The 18,825-nt window shown below is 41.5% G+C and overlaps 1 protein-coding gene across 1 annotated transcript in view; it reads right to left on the minus strand.

The window, feature by feature from the left end:
• The window catches only part of PLAGL1 (PLAG1 like zinc finger 1), a 47,747-nt gene that overhangs the window by 19,378 nt on the left and 9,544 nt on the right, over positions 1-18,825 (minus strand). Inside the window, exon 2 of the mRNA XM_066546909.1 lies at positions 10,912-10,954. Within this exon, the coding sequence (XP_066403006.1) occupies positions 10,912-10,930 (19 nt within the window). The 5' untranslated portion in view covers positions 10,931-10,954. The remainder of the gene's footprint in view (positions 1-10,911; positions 10,955-18,825) is intronic.

Consider the following 18,825-nt stretch of genomic DNA (forward strand, 5'->3'; position numbering starts at 1 on the left):
CACAGCCAACAGTAGCCAAGCTGGCACGGCAGCTTGAGCAAGCTGGACTTGAGCACAGTCAACAAACTGGTTTCCAAAACAGCAGCACGGCTGGAGCACTGTGCCACCCCCAGAGGCACAAGCCCGGCCTCGGGGAGAGCTCATTAGTGTGGGCGAGGAGCCACGGGCTGCGGTTCCACAGAGCCCCACTGCACAGATAACAGGAGCTATACATAGCCATGCCAGGAACTGCAATCACTGTCCTGATAGCTCACACATGCCACCGGAGCCTCAACCAGTCAGCAGCAGAATATCACTTCTTAAGCCCAGTTTGCTAAAAACTAGATGCCTATCAGGACCTCCTCCCCACGTTTTCTCCCACCCCTACTTTCAAGTAAGACTTTACAGTACCTGAACATTTCAGTGGCCCACAAGATGCCTGCGGTGCAATTACGTCCCCTGTGAAGGCAGAGGCAAATCATTTCTTTTCAATTGTCCACTTGGAGCAAATGCACCCAGTGAGAAATGATCAGAGGCTGAGCAGACCTTGGCATTTGCTGTGCTGCTTTGCAGCATTAGAATTAGCTCCCATACGCAGAGGGAACAAAGATCAGTGTACACAGCAGTTGAAATCCTAGCCTAATTACAATCATAAGATTTGCATAGCAAACAACAGTAATTTATTCCAGAGTAAAACTGTAGCACTCCGTTAGCCTTGTTCAGCCTTCACAGAGAGGAACACTGCAAAAACACCTCCTGGATATTTTCTGAAGTACATTGCACATGCTAGTCTTGGTTCTCCTAGCCAAAGGTGCATGAGGATTTCCAGCCTGAGGTTTGTTCTGCAGCACTCTGTACAGAAAAAGCTTGAAATCCTTGTTCTACAATTTATTTGGCAAAAAACTCAAAGTACTCAATTAGCAAACAGTTAATCACAAGTTATTTTCCCATTATTGTAGGCCACTGACACACATTTTCTCTGAAAAAAATGTTTATGAAAGAAGCCTTATAGCCTAAGTTTGATGTGCAAAACAAAGCTTTTAACTGATTAATAATTGATTCTATTTATATTGAAGTAAAATAGAACTTGTCATAATTACCAGAATTCAGAATAATTTTGTTCAAATCCCATTAACTTCTGATATTTTATTATGCTAAATTGTCTATAGAATGATCTTTACTTGTTAACTGGAAAAACTGATCCCTAGTCCAGCATCAAAATAGGTGAACATTTCCTCAATGTCTCCTTTTCTGTCTTTTCTATTTCATACACCAAAACCTTGTATTAGCAGGGACGTAAAACTGCTCGGTTCTGCACGGAAAAAAAGAAAAAATACATACATCAAGAAAGCCCACTACAGGCTGACTTTGCAATCATAATCATGCACCTGGATAAAGACTGAAAACTTGCACTTCTGTGCATAACACTGTATTATTTGGGAAGCAGGTGCAGTGTTTTCCATAACCCAGCACCCAAAATAGCACCACCCTGACAAGAAAGTGAAAAAAAAAAAGGCAAATGTACTCCTGTGTGCTTGAGAGGGAAACTTTAGATTTCAAGCAGAGTTCCCCTGTCTTTGACACACAGAAACCCTGAAGCCTTGCAGCCCCTACCTGGTGGCACCACCAGCACAGAAACTGTGGACACGCTGCTGGGGCAATATTGGCCCCTTAGCAAGGCCTTGTGCTGCCATGCCAAGGCTTTCTGGTGAGAGGACAGGAGCTCCTGAGATACAGGTGAAGGCTGAGGAGGAGTCCTGGTGCTGCTCAGGCATTAGTGGCACCCTGCACGTAAATGCCTACTGCTCTTGGGGCCCCCTCCCTGGGAAGGAGAACAGTAGGTGGTTTGCAAACATCCCAGAAATCATTCTGAACATTAAACATATTCATGGGAACATGACCTCACTCTACTAAAATGTAAAACTTTAAAAATGAATTACTATATTTGGAGACAGAAACAGAGAAGGAGAACAGCAAACATGCCTTACTGCCACCCCACCCCATACATTCAGTCAGACCTGCAAGTCAAGCTGATTCCCTAAAACCAAGCACTGCAGGTGAACCTCCCCTCAAGCACCCTGACCAGCCACTGATGTGCTGTGACACCTTCCCCTGCCTCACCTCCATCCTCCCTGTGCTTGTCCTTGCTCCCAAGAAGAATGAAGATTTGGAAGAAGAGTTACACCCTTGGGTTTTCAGCAGTGGGAGATCATCTGTCAAGGCACCTGCTCCTTCCTCACAGCACTATGATCCTGACCAGCTGCTCTTATGGAAGAATGCCTCTAGAAGGGTAGCTCAGCACTTATCTGACTGTAAAGAAACCTCACACAAAGCACATGTCCATTTTTCTGCCACAAGTTCCAATATGTAAATTCTTCCAAGCTGCAGAACAATTTGTTATACAAACACATACAAGATAACAAACACTATGATTCATTACTCATTCCTAATAGGGAGTAATCATGACGATAATCAACCTCATCTGGGAACAGTAAGTCTTTCACCTGGTGGCCATGAAGTGCTACAAAAGGCATAGCCCAGAGGAATTTGAACAGCTTTCAGTAAAAAGTCAGTCTCACTTCAACTCCAATGAGGCTTTCTACTGTGCTCCTTCCGTCTAGCAAATCTGAGGAGCAAAACAGTTAGAGAAACCTCAAGGAGCACAGCTGGGCTATGGAATTCAGCAGTTCCAGCATATTCCCATGAAGGCTGTGCAGCAAAAGCACACCTGTGCTCTGCTGCATCTTAAAAACTCCACAGAAAAAAGATACCTTCACTGTCTGAACACCTGAAAAGGCAGTAACTTACACATCTTTCCTGCAAAACTAAAGGAGAAAAAAGCCCCAACAAACCAAACAGGAGGGAAAGTATGTAGGTGCAAACTTCACTGCAGTCTGATCAACTCGTTTATCAAAGCTCTTGGTATGTTCATTCATCTAAAAATGACCTGAGGTAAAAAAATTCATTGATTGGTTGAAAGCTAATTTAAAAAATAATAATTTTCTGGTTATTCTTGGGATAAAACTTACGTGTCCCATTTCCAGTACACCACATGGGGTTTGGTTGTTATCAGAACCCATATACATAAATGAGCACAGTTCAAGTGAAGTCACCTCCCGTAGTTTACATGTAATAGCTTCTAATCAGTGCAAACAAAGAGACTTCTCTTTCTGCTGAAAGCTGAGCACATTTCAAACAATCACATTGAAAAATGCAGTTGGATTTTCCAGCGTATTTTTTTCCTTCTCTCCCTCTCCCTCCACTGTCTTGGAACGAAGTTATATAAAATTAGATCCAGAAACAGGGAACGAAGTTAACAGCAAATTCATAGAAACAACTACTACTTTTTATGAGAAAGAACCTGAGTCAGCAGAGCATGGTCCTATGAAATGCCTAGCTCTCTGAGAGGGAAGCTTTTCTGTTGCACTCTGCCCATCTTCCCCAGCAGCCAGCAGCAGACCAACCTGGTGCAAGGCTGTGGCTCCTTGTCTATGACACCTTCTGCTTGTTTTAGGTCTTCACTGGCACTGTCCAAACTGCCCTGTTTCTATACTGTAGATGGCAAGACTAAAATCCCCCTGTCACAGAAACAGAGACAGCCACCAGGAGAGTCATATTCAAACTGCTCATAGGCACCCTGTGGCTCCTGGACTGCATGTTGGATCCCCGAAACTGCATCTCTCACACCACAGATTCTACCTACCACAGCAGAAGCACTTTATGTATCTCAAGCACTTTCCTTTTGGAGAGATTTTTTGGCAGGACAGTTGATTTATTTTAGTGTGAGATGTTTTAGTGGAAAATGTGAATGCTACTGTGGCAGTTCAACACAGACACCAGAATCTTCCATCTTTGTAATAGCAGAAAAAACCCCATATAACAGATCTTCCTAAATGCACATATGTATAAATACACATGCACACAGCAACACACACACCACATTAAGTGCATTAATACTGTCAGCAGTTTTATTGATGGCAGGTCAACACCATAGTTTGAACTCTGATAAAGGAAGTGCAGCAATTATAATGACTAAAGCTTAGTATCGATTAGTTGAAGTATTTCCAAGCCTTGCAACATTCCCTTAAAAGGGAACCCTAGACTGGGTCTCTTGCTCCTTCATTGAGATTGGTTGTCAGTGGCCAGCAAATCCAGATGTTGCATTGAAGACACTGGTGGAAAACTTGGTGAAAAAAGCTACCTCTCCTAAGGAAACCAGCCCAAATCAATTCTTTATTTTCCATTGGTGACTTTCAACATGGACTTGTGGGAACTTTACCAGCAAAGACATTAGCAGCTGGGATATATTTCCACTTTGGAGCAGGTAACATGAGTTTACTGTAGGATGCAAAGAGGAAGCATGGCATGCAGAGTGAAGAGATACCATATTCATCCCGTGGCTGCAGAAGCTGATGTCTTTAGAGGCACATATAACAACATGAAGCAAGTACAGCTACTGGGAATCAAAGTGCAGTGTTTGCACCCCAGGATTCACTTCTGCAGGTATTAGTCTGTGCACATGGCTCCAGTGATGTGCAAGTAGCCACATTATCAAAGAAAGAAGTCCATGTGGAGAAGTGAATACATAGACACTTAAAACTGATCAGGGCTGAGACCTTGGAGTCCTAAAAGAATACTCCAGTCCATATTACATTCAGTAGAAGCTATTAATAAAACTGGAAAATGAGTTAACTTCCTCAGTGAGCCATCCAAACTTCCTGCTGATATTCCCACTCACCCAAAAGAAAAAAAAAAAAAGTGGGTTTTTTTTTCTTATCAATGAACCCTAAAGTATATATCTAAAATACCAAAATGAAGGAGTCGTCTTTTAAAAGAATTGGCTTTTGTAAATGAAGGGTCATTAACAGCTTAGCAGAACAGCTTTAGTTCTTACTATGCATCCCCTTCATAACAGACAACTTCTGTTATTCCTTGCTTCATTTCCAACAGGAAAAGCATGCTTGATTCCCAGCCTCTCTGGGAACAAAATGGGTAGGAGACTCTCATCCTTAGCCTTTATGACCCTGTTAAATTATTTTCCTCTTTTAAGGCATGAAGTGATTTCTTTAAAAAAAACCACATAGGCATTCAGAAGCTCTGCTGCTGAACAGAGACAAAAATTTATTTCTGTGAAAAAATACTCACATGTGCAAGTATCATGTCTGTGTTTCCATTCACTCATTTTCTTTTTCCTAAGATCCAACATTTATGTTTTTCCTACAAAAAATATTTTTGTGGGGAACCATACGATAATTAGCTAATGTCTTGACTGATATTGTAATAAAGAAATTATCTCTACCTGCACTTCTTTAACAGACCGATTAAAGAAGGCTGATAAGATTGGCAGCAACAAATTAGACAGCAGTGTAGTACATTTTCCTTACAATAACTATTCTCCTGAGGCATAAGAACAGCCTGTAAGACACAGAAATACAAAGTAGATGATTATTATAAGAGAATTGCATAAAAATTGCAAAAATTGCAGATTTTTTCTATAGATTAAGCTCTCAACTCAGATTATAAAGTATCTCCATACAGCTCTATTTATTCTGCTGACAGTAATCTCAGTTTGAGATCAAATAAAATGCAAACACTTTTTATAGATTTTTGATTAATCTGTGGTTTTAAAAAATTATTTGCAAAAGTCACACGCACACACACAAATAAATTCTTATGTGAATCTAAGAAGCAATCTTGCAATGCAAAGTTGCAAAGAATTTGTTCCTGTTTTCATACCTTCCTAGCTTAAAGAACAAGATGAACAGATGTTAGAGGCATCACCCTGGGAGAAATGCAGATACATATTTACATAACTCTGGTTATTTAACATACATGTTTACTTAAAGCTGTGTATGATTACATATCTCACCTTATATTTAGTATATTTTACTCTGCTGGTTAGAAATCAAACATTTTATACTTCTTCCACTTCAACACTGCCAACAGGTAAAAACAATTTCATATTTTACAAAGATGTTAGAAGAGGCGAAGGGACAACTGTCCTGCCAGAACATCCCTACGCACCTCCCCACTCACATCTGCCTAAGCACCTTCCAGTCCAGTGAGTTAAACATAACACACTCTGCCTTGTCTTATCACCCGAGGAACAGGGAACAAGTGCCACCTTCCGTGTCACACATGAATCACCCACTTGCTTCCCCATTACACCAACTAAAAAAGCCCCGATCAACTGCGCTTTCCGCAACTGCGATTCCTTTCTATTTGCACCACTACAAGTACCCAGGAACCCTCACTGGTCAACGTTTTCATAACACATCTAGATTACAGCACTAAAAGGACCTACAAATATCTCTCCTGTCCAACTTAAATGTTAACTTTATATTAGCTTTAGCTTTACATTTTAATGGCTTCCAATGCCTATCATGCATAAATACACTTAAGTGAGGTCAAAACACAGTCTTGACACATTCGGATAACAGTAATGACAACAGAGCCTACAAACTTTGATATGTGCCTCCTTGAGTTCAGTGTTTCCACATCTTAGTCAAAATTATAAATGCATTTGCTTTTTTTTAATGCTTTTTCTCTCTGAAAATCTTGGAAACTTAACAGCAAAAGCTACAAGCAAACATGTTGATGCTCTACAGTTAAGCAATGTATTTTCATTTTAAGAATCACAAGGTAATCTAAAGAAAGCATGTTTGCATATGGAGCCCAAATTCTTCCAAGAAAAACAGATAAGTTATCTGCTGGGAAAAGCACAAAATGCAACAAAACTAGTTAAGAATACTAGCTCAAAATCACTCGAAGAAAAAAATGCCAGACTGAGGAACACAAACTATTCCAACAAAACATGAAACTTCCCAAGCATTTCTCTCAAAATGAGGGGACAACTTGAGAGTTTTCAAACTACTGCACTCATGCACAGACACTTTTAATGGGGTTTGCAACAAAACCCCAGCAATTCCTACTGCCATGTAAGAACAAGGCTGCATGGCAGCAGTTACTCTGCTCTGAGCTTGCCCTTACACTTAAATAACAAAGGAAGAAATGGCATTACTTAAGGTTTTTCCTTCTATTGTAATTGGGCCACACCTGGAAGTTGTAGCTGCATGAGCCCAGATCTTTTCCTTCACTCACCACAGAAACTAATGTAGAAACTCCGGCAATTTGTTCTCCTGTTTTCAGTAGAAAATTTACATATGAATTACACACCAAATGCCCTTGGTCTAATAAACTGTTCTGGACTTGCACAATGAAAATACTGCTGCTTCATCATCATACTCCTCTCGCTATTCTTTTCTGTCTTTACAAAAAACCCATGTACACCTAAAGCCAGCAGCAAGCATAGTGGTCAGTCTGCCTCTTGCCTGGAGTCCACACATGGAAACAGAAGTTTGGAAATATATCCTCACATTTCAAAGGACTTTGAGATTCCCAGATTCTCTGCCAGACAGGCCCTCTCGTTAGTCACTGCCTTGTGTGTAAGTATTGACACAGCAGTCTGTACCAGTTAAGAAATCATCTGATGCAACTCAGCTGATTTTCAAAGGCATAAAAAATACATATCATAGCTTACATGAATGATTGATGTTCATGTAAGACTGGAAGATCTGAATACTGATTTTGTATTATTTTTCATATTCATTAATCACCATTAGATAAAGAACAAATGAACTCACACAGAGGCTAGAAACAGCACAAGAGTTACTTAGGTATTTCCCATGACAGAATACAACTCAAACATTGGTTTTGCACTCAAGAACAGAACTGCAAACATTTCATAATCGCACTATATATGGGAAATCAAAACAAACCTTACCTTATTTTAAATGGCAATTTTAGTAAAAAGTCAGGCTATGCTAGTCCAGGGTGTAAGGAACCATGTCATCCTCCTTCGGCAGACTTTTCCAAATGCCCCTGTATTCAACTAAGTCTAACTCCACTCTGTTTTGTTTCCCTAGGAGGACCCATTCAGGACCATGTGCTCCTTTTCAGCTGTCAATAAACAGAAGCAGTGAATTCCCCAGCGCTTCACAAAGCTAGTTAGGCATAGCCATTCATTTCTTCAGGAAAACAGGGCATTGATTTCAGCAAATTCCCAGGGAGCAGCTACAACAAAGAGATCAAAGACCCACCTCCTTTCCTGCCTGGCTTTGGCCGGCTGGGCTGAGAGGAGCAGCAACAGGTTTCGCGAAGAGAAGAGCGGGCTCTGTCCCCACCGAGCACTGCACGCTCCATTCACGCCCATCGCCTTCCTGCATTCCTGGGACAGCCCCCGGCGCTAACCGTGACAAACCCCTACATTCAGGCAGCATAATATACTGCACACCAGTTCATCCAAGGATAAAAAGAAAAACAAGCTCCAAGGGAAGTCTGCTGCTTCCCCGACCAGCCGAACCTCAGTAGCTGACAGACTTTTCATAAACGTCTTTTTTTTTCCTTAGCTTCTCCATCTAAACCGGAGAAATGTTTGCTACCTCAAATTCATTGTGCTGAAACTTCTCTGGAATGTTGGCTTTTCTGATTTATTTCCACAAGCTTGAAGACTTAGCTGCTGGAGTTTGAGGTCTAGCTGCAGCAGCCCTTGTATTGTGCAACCACGATATTTTCTTTGTGCAATTTGCCCTAGACTGCAGAGGGTTTTTTCCTAAGGAATTTAAGGGGGTTTGTTCCCATTTGGTTAGAATTTTTACTTTTTTTCATTATACATCTTGTCTTGATTATTGTAACCTGGAACAAGATTTTTAATGCTAAAATTTGACCTTGTATTGAACAAAAAGACAATGTCATGGTCAAGCTTAAGGACTGGTGGTTAGGCTACACATCTACTGCTAAACAGTAAGAGCCAGAGACCTGGTGCTGAAACCACCTGGCACCAGCTCCACAATTCTAAATGCTTCTCATCTTCTTCTCTTTTCCCCCACAGTTTGGTTATATCCAAATTCCTTAACTGGAACACAGTCTGGTAGATATTATCCCTCACACACACCCTAGTGTTTGTTGCTTGTCAGTATATGCTAGTACTGAGCTCACAGGCTGGCCCTGAAATATTTATTTACATATAGACAGACATAAAGCTCTGAAGTCAATTCACACCTGTAGAGATTTGTCATGTCATTCTTTAGCATTCTCTGTGCACTGATGTTTTACCAAGGCACTACCAGGCTGTCACAAACACCCACCAGCTGGAAACTGGAGAGTTCCCTCAGCACTGGCACTGCCTCCAGGCCACTGACACGTCTCCAAGTGAGAAGACAAATGTCTATCCCACTAACATGAGCAAGTATCACAGGATCTGGCACAGCACAAGCAGTACCATACTGAGAAGACCAGGGACAGCTGGTAGGGATGATGGCTCACTGCACAGAAGACAGCTGAGAACACAAGGAAATACAGAATTGCAGAATTACTGAAGTTGCAGGAGACCTGCAATGATCAACTAGCTGAGACTCTTCCTGAATGCAGGTCCTTTAATAGCCTTACCCAGGGCCTTGTCAAGCTGTATCTCGAATACGTCTGGTGTGAGCAACTCCACCACTTCCCTGAGCAGCTCATTCCAATGTTTGATTGATCCCTCACTGAAAATGCCCCTTGCATGCACAAGCACCTCCCCTATCTCGTGGCCATCGCCTCTTGTCCTGTCACAGTGCATGCCTGGGGAAAGGCTGCTTCTAACTCCTTTTCTATAACCACCATTTTTGTACTGAAAGACCATGACTTGATCCCCTTGAGCCTCCTCTTCTTTGAGCAGAACACACCCAGCTCCTTCAGCCTCTATGCAGGTGACAACTTCTCTAGCTCCCTGATCATTGGGGGAACACGAGAAACGCACTGTTGCTGAGCTGAAAAAAAGAAAAATGAAACTGCCAGTGGATAAAATTCCTAAAAGAGCCAAACATCTGAGTACAGCTGAGGAGTCTTGACTACAACCCCTGTGCAGTCACCCTGCCCTCTGCTTTCTTTAGTATTTCACTCCTGATGATAGTTTTGCCTGTTGAATACAATACAGTCAGGCATATAACATTCCTTGTTTTAGAGTTCTCTCTGTATCTAAATAGCATTTAAGCATGCCTCGAAATTTCCATCTCACAGTAGAAACTTTAAAAATGCATTTTAACAAATAACTTGATCTCCACATATAATTGCTACCTTCCATTAAGCCACTGATGGTTTTATATTTATTAACTGATTGCAGTTTCAATGAATAAACCCCGAATCCTGTTTTCCTTGTTCCTCTAAGGAAGTACTGAAGAATGATAAAATGTGTGTCTGAAATTTCCCTCTCTTATATTGCACAGTGAGCAGCTGGGCAGCCCTTGGAGGCAATGATAAAAAAAGGCAGCTGAGGCACTGGAGGGACTCCAAAAGAAAGCATGTAGATCTGATCAACAAGCAGAAAAAAATGTGCTTAATGCTTCAGATAACTTAAGCTGGAGTGAGAGAGTGCAAGTATCTGGGAAACGTGAGCAACAACCTTCCGTGGTAGTCACGACAGCAAAGCATAAGGATATAGCACTTTTCTGCTAAGAAGAAGGACAAATTATAGTGATACGGCAGGAGATTTGGATGTGACTGGGATAATGATGCCTTGGAAGCACAGGAGTTAAATTCACAAGATGATTAAAAAACCCCGAGCACATCACTCTGCAGTAATCTGAGATGGTATTTGTGCCAAAGATAGATGAAACATTTTAGAGAGAATTGCAGTTTTAAATCTCAATGAACCAGTCTGTTCTTATACTTGGGCCAGATTTTTACAATTTTACTCACATTAAGTCATGCTTTACTCCAAGAATAATCTCATTGATTATAATGGTAATATTGTTTCACAGATGTCCCAGAAGCAACGCAAATGTAAAAGCAGACTTTATACTTCAGATAAAAGACATCAATCATGAGTACATCTGGGAATCCGATAAAAACATATGGTACCAAAAAATCACTGTGGGATGATGGAAATGTACTTACAGAGCAGGTCTGTGGACATGTTTACAGATCAGGCAAAGGAAACCTACACAAAATAAATGAAAAAAGAATTATCAGTTTTCTGAACTAGGGCTATTCATGTTTATATCTCATGCTAATAATCATATGCATAGTCTTTTAGTTCTTTAGGAAATAAGAACATAGCTACAGAAATCTAAAAAGGAAAAACTTCAGTTTTTAGAGGACAAGAAAAACTGATTTCACTTCATTTCACAGACCATGTAAACTGACAATCTTAATGTAATGCATTTTAATTAAGAGCAGTTCACTGTATTCCACATCTTCATTAACTTTTATTATTATGTATTTTCCAGGCATCAATTGCAAGAGAATTTTCAAGCATCATGTATTTTACCCCATTGCATGCTATTCTGTGTTTAAGCCTGATATTTCTAACAGTCCCAACCCTTGCACAGTCAAAAAGAATATTAACCAAATATAGGACAAGATATATTATTTGCTCTCTTGAAGGACTTCTGGAGGGTTTTGGTTTTTGCTGACCTCATTCATTTTTTTCCCTTCCCATTCATTTGCTGGTTTTTGACCACAGGAGTAGAATCTGAGTTTTCTGTAGCTGTCTGAGCAATCCCCAAAACACAGGTATTCCAATGACTGAATAAGGCTACTTGGAGCTACAGAAATAATAATGCCTGTATTAGTAAGGGGACACACAAATACCAATACAAATCACATCAGTGTATGCCATTTTATGTCCTGTATAAATCAGGCAGTGTTTAAGGCAGTGTTTAAAGGTGTGTGTGTGTGTGTGTGTGTGTGTGTGTGTGTGTGTGTGTATGAATCAGGGTGAATGAAAGAGGTTCAATAAGGCCCAGTGCTGGGTCCTACCCTTGGGTCACAACAGCCCCAGGCAGGGCTACAGGCTGGGGAAGAGTGGCTGGGAAGTGGCCTGGCAGAAAAGGACCTGGGGATGCTGGTCAGCAGCTGAGCATGACCCAGCTGTGCCCCGGTAGCCAAGAAGGCCGATGGCATCCTGGCCTGGATCAGCAATGGTGTGGCCAGCAGGAGCAGGGCAGGGATTGTCCCCCTGTACTCAGCACTGGTGAGGCCTCACCTCAAATTCTGTGCTCGGTTTTGGGTCCCCCAGTACAAGAAAGATATTGAGAGGCTGGAGTGAGTTCAGGGCAACAGAACTGGTGAAGAGTCTGGAGCACAGAGCTTGTGTGGAGCGGCTGAGGGAACTGGCTTTGTTTATCCTGGAGAAAAGGAAGCTATGGGGAAAGGAAGTTCTGTTGTATAGAGTAAACCTTATGACTCTATACAACGCCTGAAAGGAGGTTGTAGCCAGGTGGGATGAGTTTCTTCTCCCAAGTAACAAGGGACGGGACAAGAGGAAACAGCCTCAAGATGTGCCATGAGAGGTTTAGGCTAGATATTATGAGAAAAGTCTTAATCAAAAGAGTTGTCAAGCACTGGAACAGGCTGCCATGAGAAGTGTCCCCATTTCTGTGGATTTTTTCTAAAAAAATGTAGATATGGTGCTTAGAGACATGGCAGTGCTGGGTTAATTGTTGGACCGATGATCTGAAGGGTCTTTTCCAACCTAGATTATTCTATGATTCTATGAAAACATGACTCTGATGAAGACAACTGTATTTTGTTACTGACTGAAATGGGTCCAAAAAATCTTCATTTTTAAAAATACAATGATAGTTACTAAGATACTTCCAAATTAACTTGGGCTGGTTGCGAGAACTGAGTTGTGCTGAGAGAAAGCAGAAGTAAAGGGGCCCACATGCTAGAGGGACATCAGTGAGTCCTCTTTCCAGATAAAATAGGCATGCTGACAGCAGGCTTCCTAAGGAGCAAGTGTCCTAGTCTGATTTCCATCACCCAGAAAAGACTTGATTTCTGAAAAAAATCTACTCTGCAGTTTCATGCCATTCTGGCTGAGACCAAGACTCTTGTCTGTGGTATTAATTTCTAAAAATATAGCCCTTGCAGAGGGAACAGTGGACTTCAATGGCATCCATATGTGACTGTACACACACCAGACTTCGTCATCCCCAGAAAAAGCAGGCTACATGTTATCACTGTCAAAGCAGTGCCATCAACTAATAGAGATTTCATTTCCCCCACTGAATAACTAGATTTGTGATAAAATGATTTAATTGTGTTTGCGTTCAATCTGCAGGGTAATTACCTGGTAAACCACCAAAACACAAGCTCTTCCCTTCCATATGGTTTGAGTCAGTAGTATACTTTCATTGTCACACATCTGCCATGAGGAAGTACAGCCTCAGTCCATGCCCTCTCTGGCCCCCACATATCCTCCATTGTTACAGTGACACTATGGTCCATGAATATCCCAATTAAGTTTTGGCTGAGTTGTTCTATGATGTCATTTTGGAGGTAAATCACCAAAATGTTTTTCTCCACAGGCCACTGACGCCTGAGAAATTTTTCCCCCTGTACATCTCTATGATGAAACAGTGTTAGCAACAGCAACCCCTAATGCCCAAGTCCAGCCCTTGGGAAGGGCACAGAAACTACAGACCAAGAGGGAGCACCTCTGTGAGGGCATCCCAGTCACTGCAACACAACCCACTCTCAGGATAGAAGAACACCATCACAGGCACACCACCACAAAGAACTGCTCCTCTCCCAACAGCTGGTTCACACTTTCTCTCTGACAGGGTGAGGATAAGTACAACAAAGCTTGACCTGCATTTGCAGGGGCAGGGGAGTTTAAGCAGAACTACGAGCTCTTTCATAAGCTATGCCAGCTCTTACCTGCAGTTATCCTCAACAGGGACCCAGAACTGCCCATCATCCTAGCTACACAAAACCATACTGTAAATCTCTCTCCTTCTTCAAGGGTATGAGGGCTCCCCTTGTGCAGTGTACTGCCCTCTGACCAAGGGGGTTCCAACACACACAGAGCTGTGCCAGCCATAGATGCTGTGCCAAGCAGGCACGGTGCCTGGCAGTTTCTGGCCACATGCAAGCTCAGGTGCCTGGCCATGAACCACACTGACCTTTAGACAAAGGATTGCAGGTATATTCCCCAAATTTGCTGTGCTGCCCACACAGCCAAAATAAGTTGTTTGCAGTTGCTCTTAAGTAGCCTCCTTTCTCATCAATGAATGGGCAGAAGAGGAAGAGAAGCTGAGTGGTGGATGTTTCCCATACATGAAAATTGCAGCCTAGAAAATGTGAGGCAAAGCTTAATGAGGTTTTTACAGGCTTTCAGGTATCAGGAAAATAACTTAGTCATTTAGGCTGAGGAAGACTTGATGGGTTAAATAAATAGATAGTTAACAGTCAAAAGATAGCAAAGCAGTGATTACATGCACTTTGAATGATGAAAAGTTCAATGCTTTGTGGTGGTGGAAAGTGGTTTGCACCCATTAGAGGAAGTGGGAATGGGTTCTGCACTGCCTAGAAGGACGTGTCACAGTGTATTTTGTGTAGGAGACAGGATTTTAGGGATTGGGTTATTTTCAGTTGCTCCACCACTGGCAAAAATTCAGAGACTATGCATTTTATGTTCTATAAGTGATTGTAGTGGGCACACTGTGGGCATGTATGACTCAGATACATACGATGGTGATCCAGTCTCAAGGGACAGTCCTGATATGTCCAGAGCCCACAGTGGGAAATAAAATGCCTGTTACTTGCTCTGTTCTGGTGCAGAAGACATGGAAGTATTGAAAATAGGCAGCAGTTTTGAAGTATGGAACCAAGTATGGTTCATGAGGAGGATCTACAATGAGGATCAAAGTCACTGCTACACCAGAGGAAAGGTGAAGTCCACAAGGAAATGCACAGCAAGGAAAACCAGCCTGCACAGGACCTATGGGGCTGTTTATGATGCACGAGACATCCATGAAGGCTGCCAGCAATGGCCTTGATAACTTCCTTGCTAACCAGTGGCTCACACTGGGAGCCAGCAAGAAGGGCAACAAAGACTCCACCTTCTACAGCTGCTGCAGGTCACTGCAGAGTTCCAGGAGGATGACAAGGTTTCATCAAAAAGCACTTGTTTCCCTGACCTTGAAGCTCATCTTTACCAGCGATGACAAACTCCATGGCAAGGGAAGCCAGGAAAGTGCTGTGTGAGGGACCTTTGCAATCTCTGCAGTGTAAGACTACAACTTGCTGTTTGAGACAGCTGCCCTGCATGTAACACCCAAGGATTCTCTCGTGGGCTCATATCACAGAGCTCTTCCACTGACCTCTCTTTCAGAAGATGTACATCTATCTTCCCTGGCATCATAACACAGAAAGCCAAGGGAAAAGCAGGCCCAGATATGGGAAGAGACAAAAGTGGCAGCAACAGGAAAAGCTTTCACACTGTGGGTGATACCCTTGTGCTTGCAAAACGATGCCATCTGTAGATAACAAGAGAACATGCTGCCTGCAAAAGAGACCTGTGCCATGCAGAGACAAAGACTTGGATCAGAGCCTCTGAATTATGAACCCACTGTGAGTTGAAACGTGGCTGTTCTGGACCAGTCAGCTTCTGCCCCCCACCAAGTCCTCAGAGGTTATTACAGGATTCCTTACATTGCTTTCCACATGAAAACAAGGTTCAAAAACAAAGACAACTGTAAACACAGGCAGACTCTTTGTAGTGATCTGACATTATACAGCCCCCAAATGCACCTCAGTTTCATGCTGCCCACCAAAGAGGCACATTAATTAACCAGTCACCAAAAGACTAATCTCACTATGTGAAGTCATCTGTCCACCTTACTCATGCAGCTGAAAAGGGGCACTGTTATCCCTTGGATACTCAGAAGAATGCCCAGCACAAGTCATTTATAGATTCACAACAGCCTCATGTAAGTGACATTGTTATCTAAGTACCTTTTATCATATTTTAACTAAGTAAAAGTAAAAGACAAGTAAATGTATTTTTTCAAGACATCTACGGTAAGTAATAGAGTTGCAGATGTCTAAAATGCACAAGCAAAGATGTGACAGGAAAACCACACTTAACCTACTTACACTGAGATTAAATCAGGAAGGACTCTCTTTCCACCACCACAGAAATCAGTTGCTGGGGTTTAACTTTCAGCACACCTGATGACTCAGGTTGCAATCCCTCAGAAGAAAACACCTTCCGGAGACAAGGAATCTATCACACAGCATTAGCATTCCACTGATGTCCTTGCTTGTGTTCTTCTGGCTACTGCTAGCGCTTGTGCTGGGCTAACTGCTGACATAGTTTCTCTTCTCCCAAATTCATGAACAAGAAAGACAATAATAATGATGTAGAAATTGCTTAAGATTAACAGAGTACTAACAGGGAAAGATTATATGCATGGCCAAAATCTTCATGTAAAGAAATCCACGGAGATTTTCTCAAGTTTGTGTTAGTCCCACATGTACCTCCATATCAGGATTTAGTGCACGCTAAGTACAACCCCTCAAACATATGATTTATGTTTGTTTGATGTCACTACCAACAGTGATATTCTGTGCATTTTTAGTCTATCATATGCAGAGTCCCTCACTAGCAAAATAGATGAAATTATAAATCACTTTATTTACAACATAAAATAGTATAATTTGTACTTTTACAATTACTTGGGTTTTTTTTCAAGTCATGGTATTATTTCATAATTACAAAAGAGAAAAACTGATTTGCCATCATCTTTTTCTTTATGTACAGGATTCTGCATCTTTTCCCTTGATTAAGCAAAAAAGCTTGTGAAGTACAACATATGAAAGCTTGTGTCCACAATCCAGAAATTTGACTCACTAATATTGCAGAAGGCCCCTAAGTAAGTCTTATTTGTGAATGTAAAAAATAAGGAAAACCCAATGTTATAAATGTAATGTCTTTCTCTTTTACAAAGGACTATGCAGAGGTAAAAGAACTGTACAAAATCATGAGGATGTACATGTATGTACATCCTCATTATGTACATGAATGTACAAAAGTCATGTGCTCAAGGATGTTTTCTCTAATGTATTTATTAAAGATATTTTGTATACCTTCATGATAATGTTTTAAATTGTGTTTACAGATACACAAACACTATACAAGTACATAAACTGGTCCTGCTTCTGAAGGAAACTTTATAACTATATACGCATCTCCACAGTGGTATGCAAGCAACTAAGAGCCCTGTCAGTTCCCAGTGACTTCAAGAGTCATCCTGTTGAAAATTTTTGGATCCCTTGGCTAATATTTCTGCAAAGCTATACCAAGCATTAAATCCGGATACATAAAAAGATCCTGCCTTACTTCCCTCCACCAACCAATCAATACTCTAACTTGCTTACGATCACTTCAACATGTAGCATCAGCAAATATGGTCCACACACAGGCAACTCAACTATCCAAGTCTGTTTTCAGTTTAAAGGAAAAAAACCCCCAATTTTCATTACATGTAAATACATCTTATATCCTGTGTCCTGATACCAGAAACAGAAAGATGAACAAATCCCACTCCATGTTTCAAAGCGAATTCTTCCTGTTCTGAAATATGGCACTGTCTCTCACCATATTTTCCAAGCCTGTATCAGTTGACACTGGTCTATTTCGGTCAGCAGAAGATCTGTGGCAGACAAGACATCAAACACAAGCCTTTGCCCATCTCCAGTGCCCTGATAACAAGAAAAGCTATTATATAGATTTTTTAAAAAGAGATAGTAACAAAAGGGAGACAAACTCCTAGGAAAAGACACCAAACAGCATCTCATGCCAGCCTGCCTTACTGAGGACTGCTCTTGTTTTTTGGCTTTGCAAAGCACTCAGAATTTTGACTTCAATCCAGCAAAGCAATTCTGCATTTCCCATGTTTTCCCACCACTAACTTGAAGGGAACTATTTGTACACATGAAGACAAACCTACACTTCATATTTTGCTGGGTCAGGATCAAGGCACCAATCATCTTTCTGGATCCTTATTTTCCTATGAGAATTGGATAAAATGAGCTAAAAAAAATAAATCTTGTAAGTGTGAGCTTTAGAAAGCCTCAAGACCCAGGAACATTCCTAAAATAATTTGCATTCCACAGCAGCAGGGCAAAACCATTTCCATTTCAATGAGCCCTTTGGAGAGGACTCTGGTCTACTGGCTGAAACTCAGGACTGAACCCCAGCATAAATAAACACCAAACCCACTTGTACAAGGTCACGTGAAAAAGTACTTTTTCCTGTTCTCCCTCAATACCTTGGCTAAACTTTTCATCACTTCAAGCCTGCATCCGAACACTTATTTCAAGAAGGGCACTGCCACTCCTCTGCTGGACAGACTGTTCAGCAGGGAGATTTCCTGTCCCTTTCCTGCAATCATCCTCAAGCAGCTGTCCCCAAAGAGTCAACAAGTCTGTGGCTTCAAAGAAGGTTTGACAAAAACCTGGGGTTTAACACTCACTTCTTTCATAAGTTTGATACAAATAACACACACTAGCAGCCGAAAACTTTCCAAATTGGTGAGCAAAACCCACAGCAGAGACAGACAAACAGACCAGTTCCCACACGGTGCAAAAGTCACTCCCGTGACCAGAGTGGGGGATACGCTTTCAGTCAGTACTTTGGCAATGTCAGTAAATTTCAGGAAATCATAAAAACAGATTTATCATCTAGAAGCCAACACCTTACCTCACACATCTTGCTTAGATTATGGTAATCTAAAACCTCCCACCCTCAAAATGCTCACAATCTTGCACATTATCTACAACATATGCAACCTAAGCACTATTGCAACAAGGTGATGCAATGTGTAATGTTGCTGCTATGTTATAAGAACACTCACAAATTATTTGGTCGATTTTCACTTCTCAGTTTTGCTCACTCTCATACACTTTCAGTAGTTTTAAATTTCAATGCTCTGAAATGACTTAATTCAGAACCTTATAAAAGGGAGGAAGTTTAATCTGAAAAAGATTTTGGGTCAAGAATATTGGTATTTTTCGGTT

The sequence above is a fragment of the Molothrus aeneus genome, chromosome 3 (assembly GCF_037042795.1).
Source record: "Molothrus aeneus isolate 106 chromosome 3, BPBGC_Maene_1.0, whole genome shotgun sequence".
Classification (NCBI taxonomy): Eukaryota; Metazoa; Chordata; class Aves; order Passeriformes; family Icteridae; genus Molothrus; species Molothrus aeneus.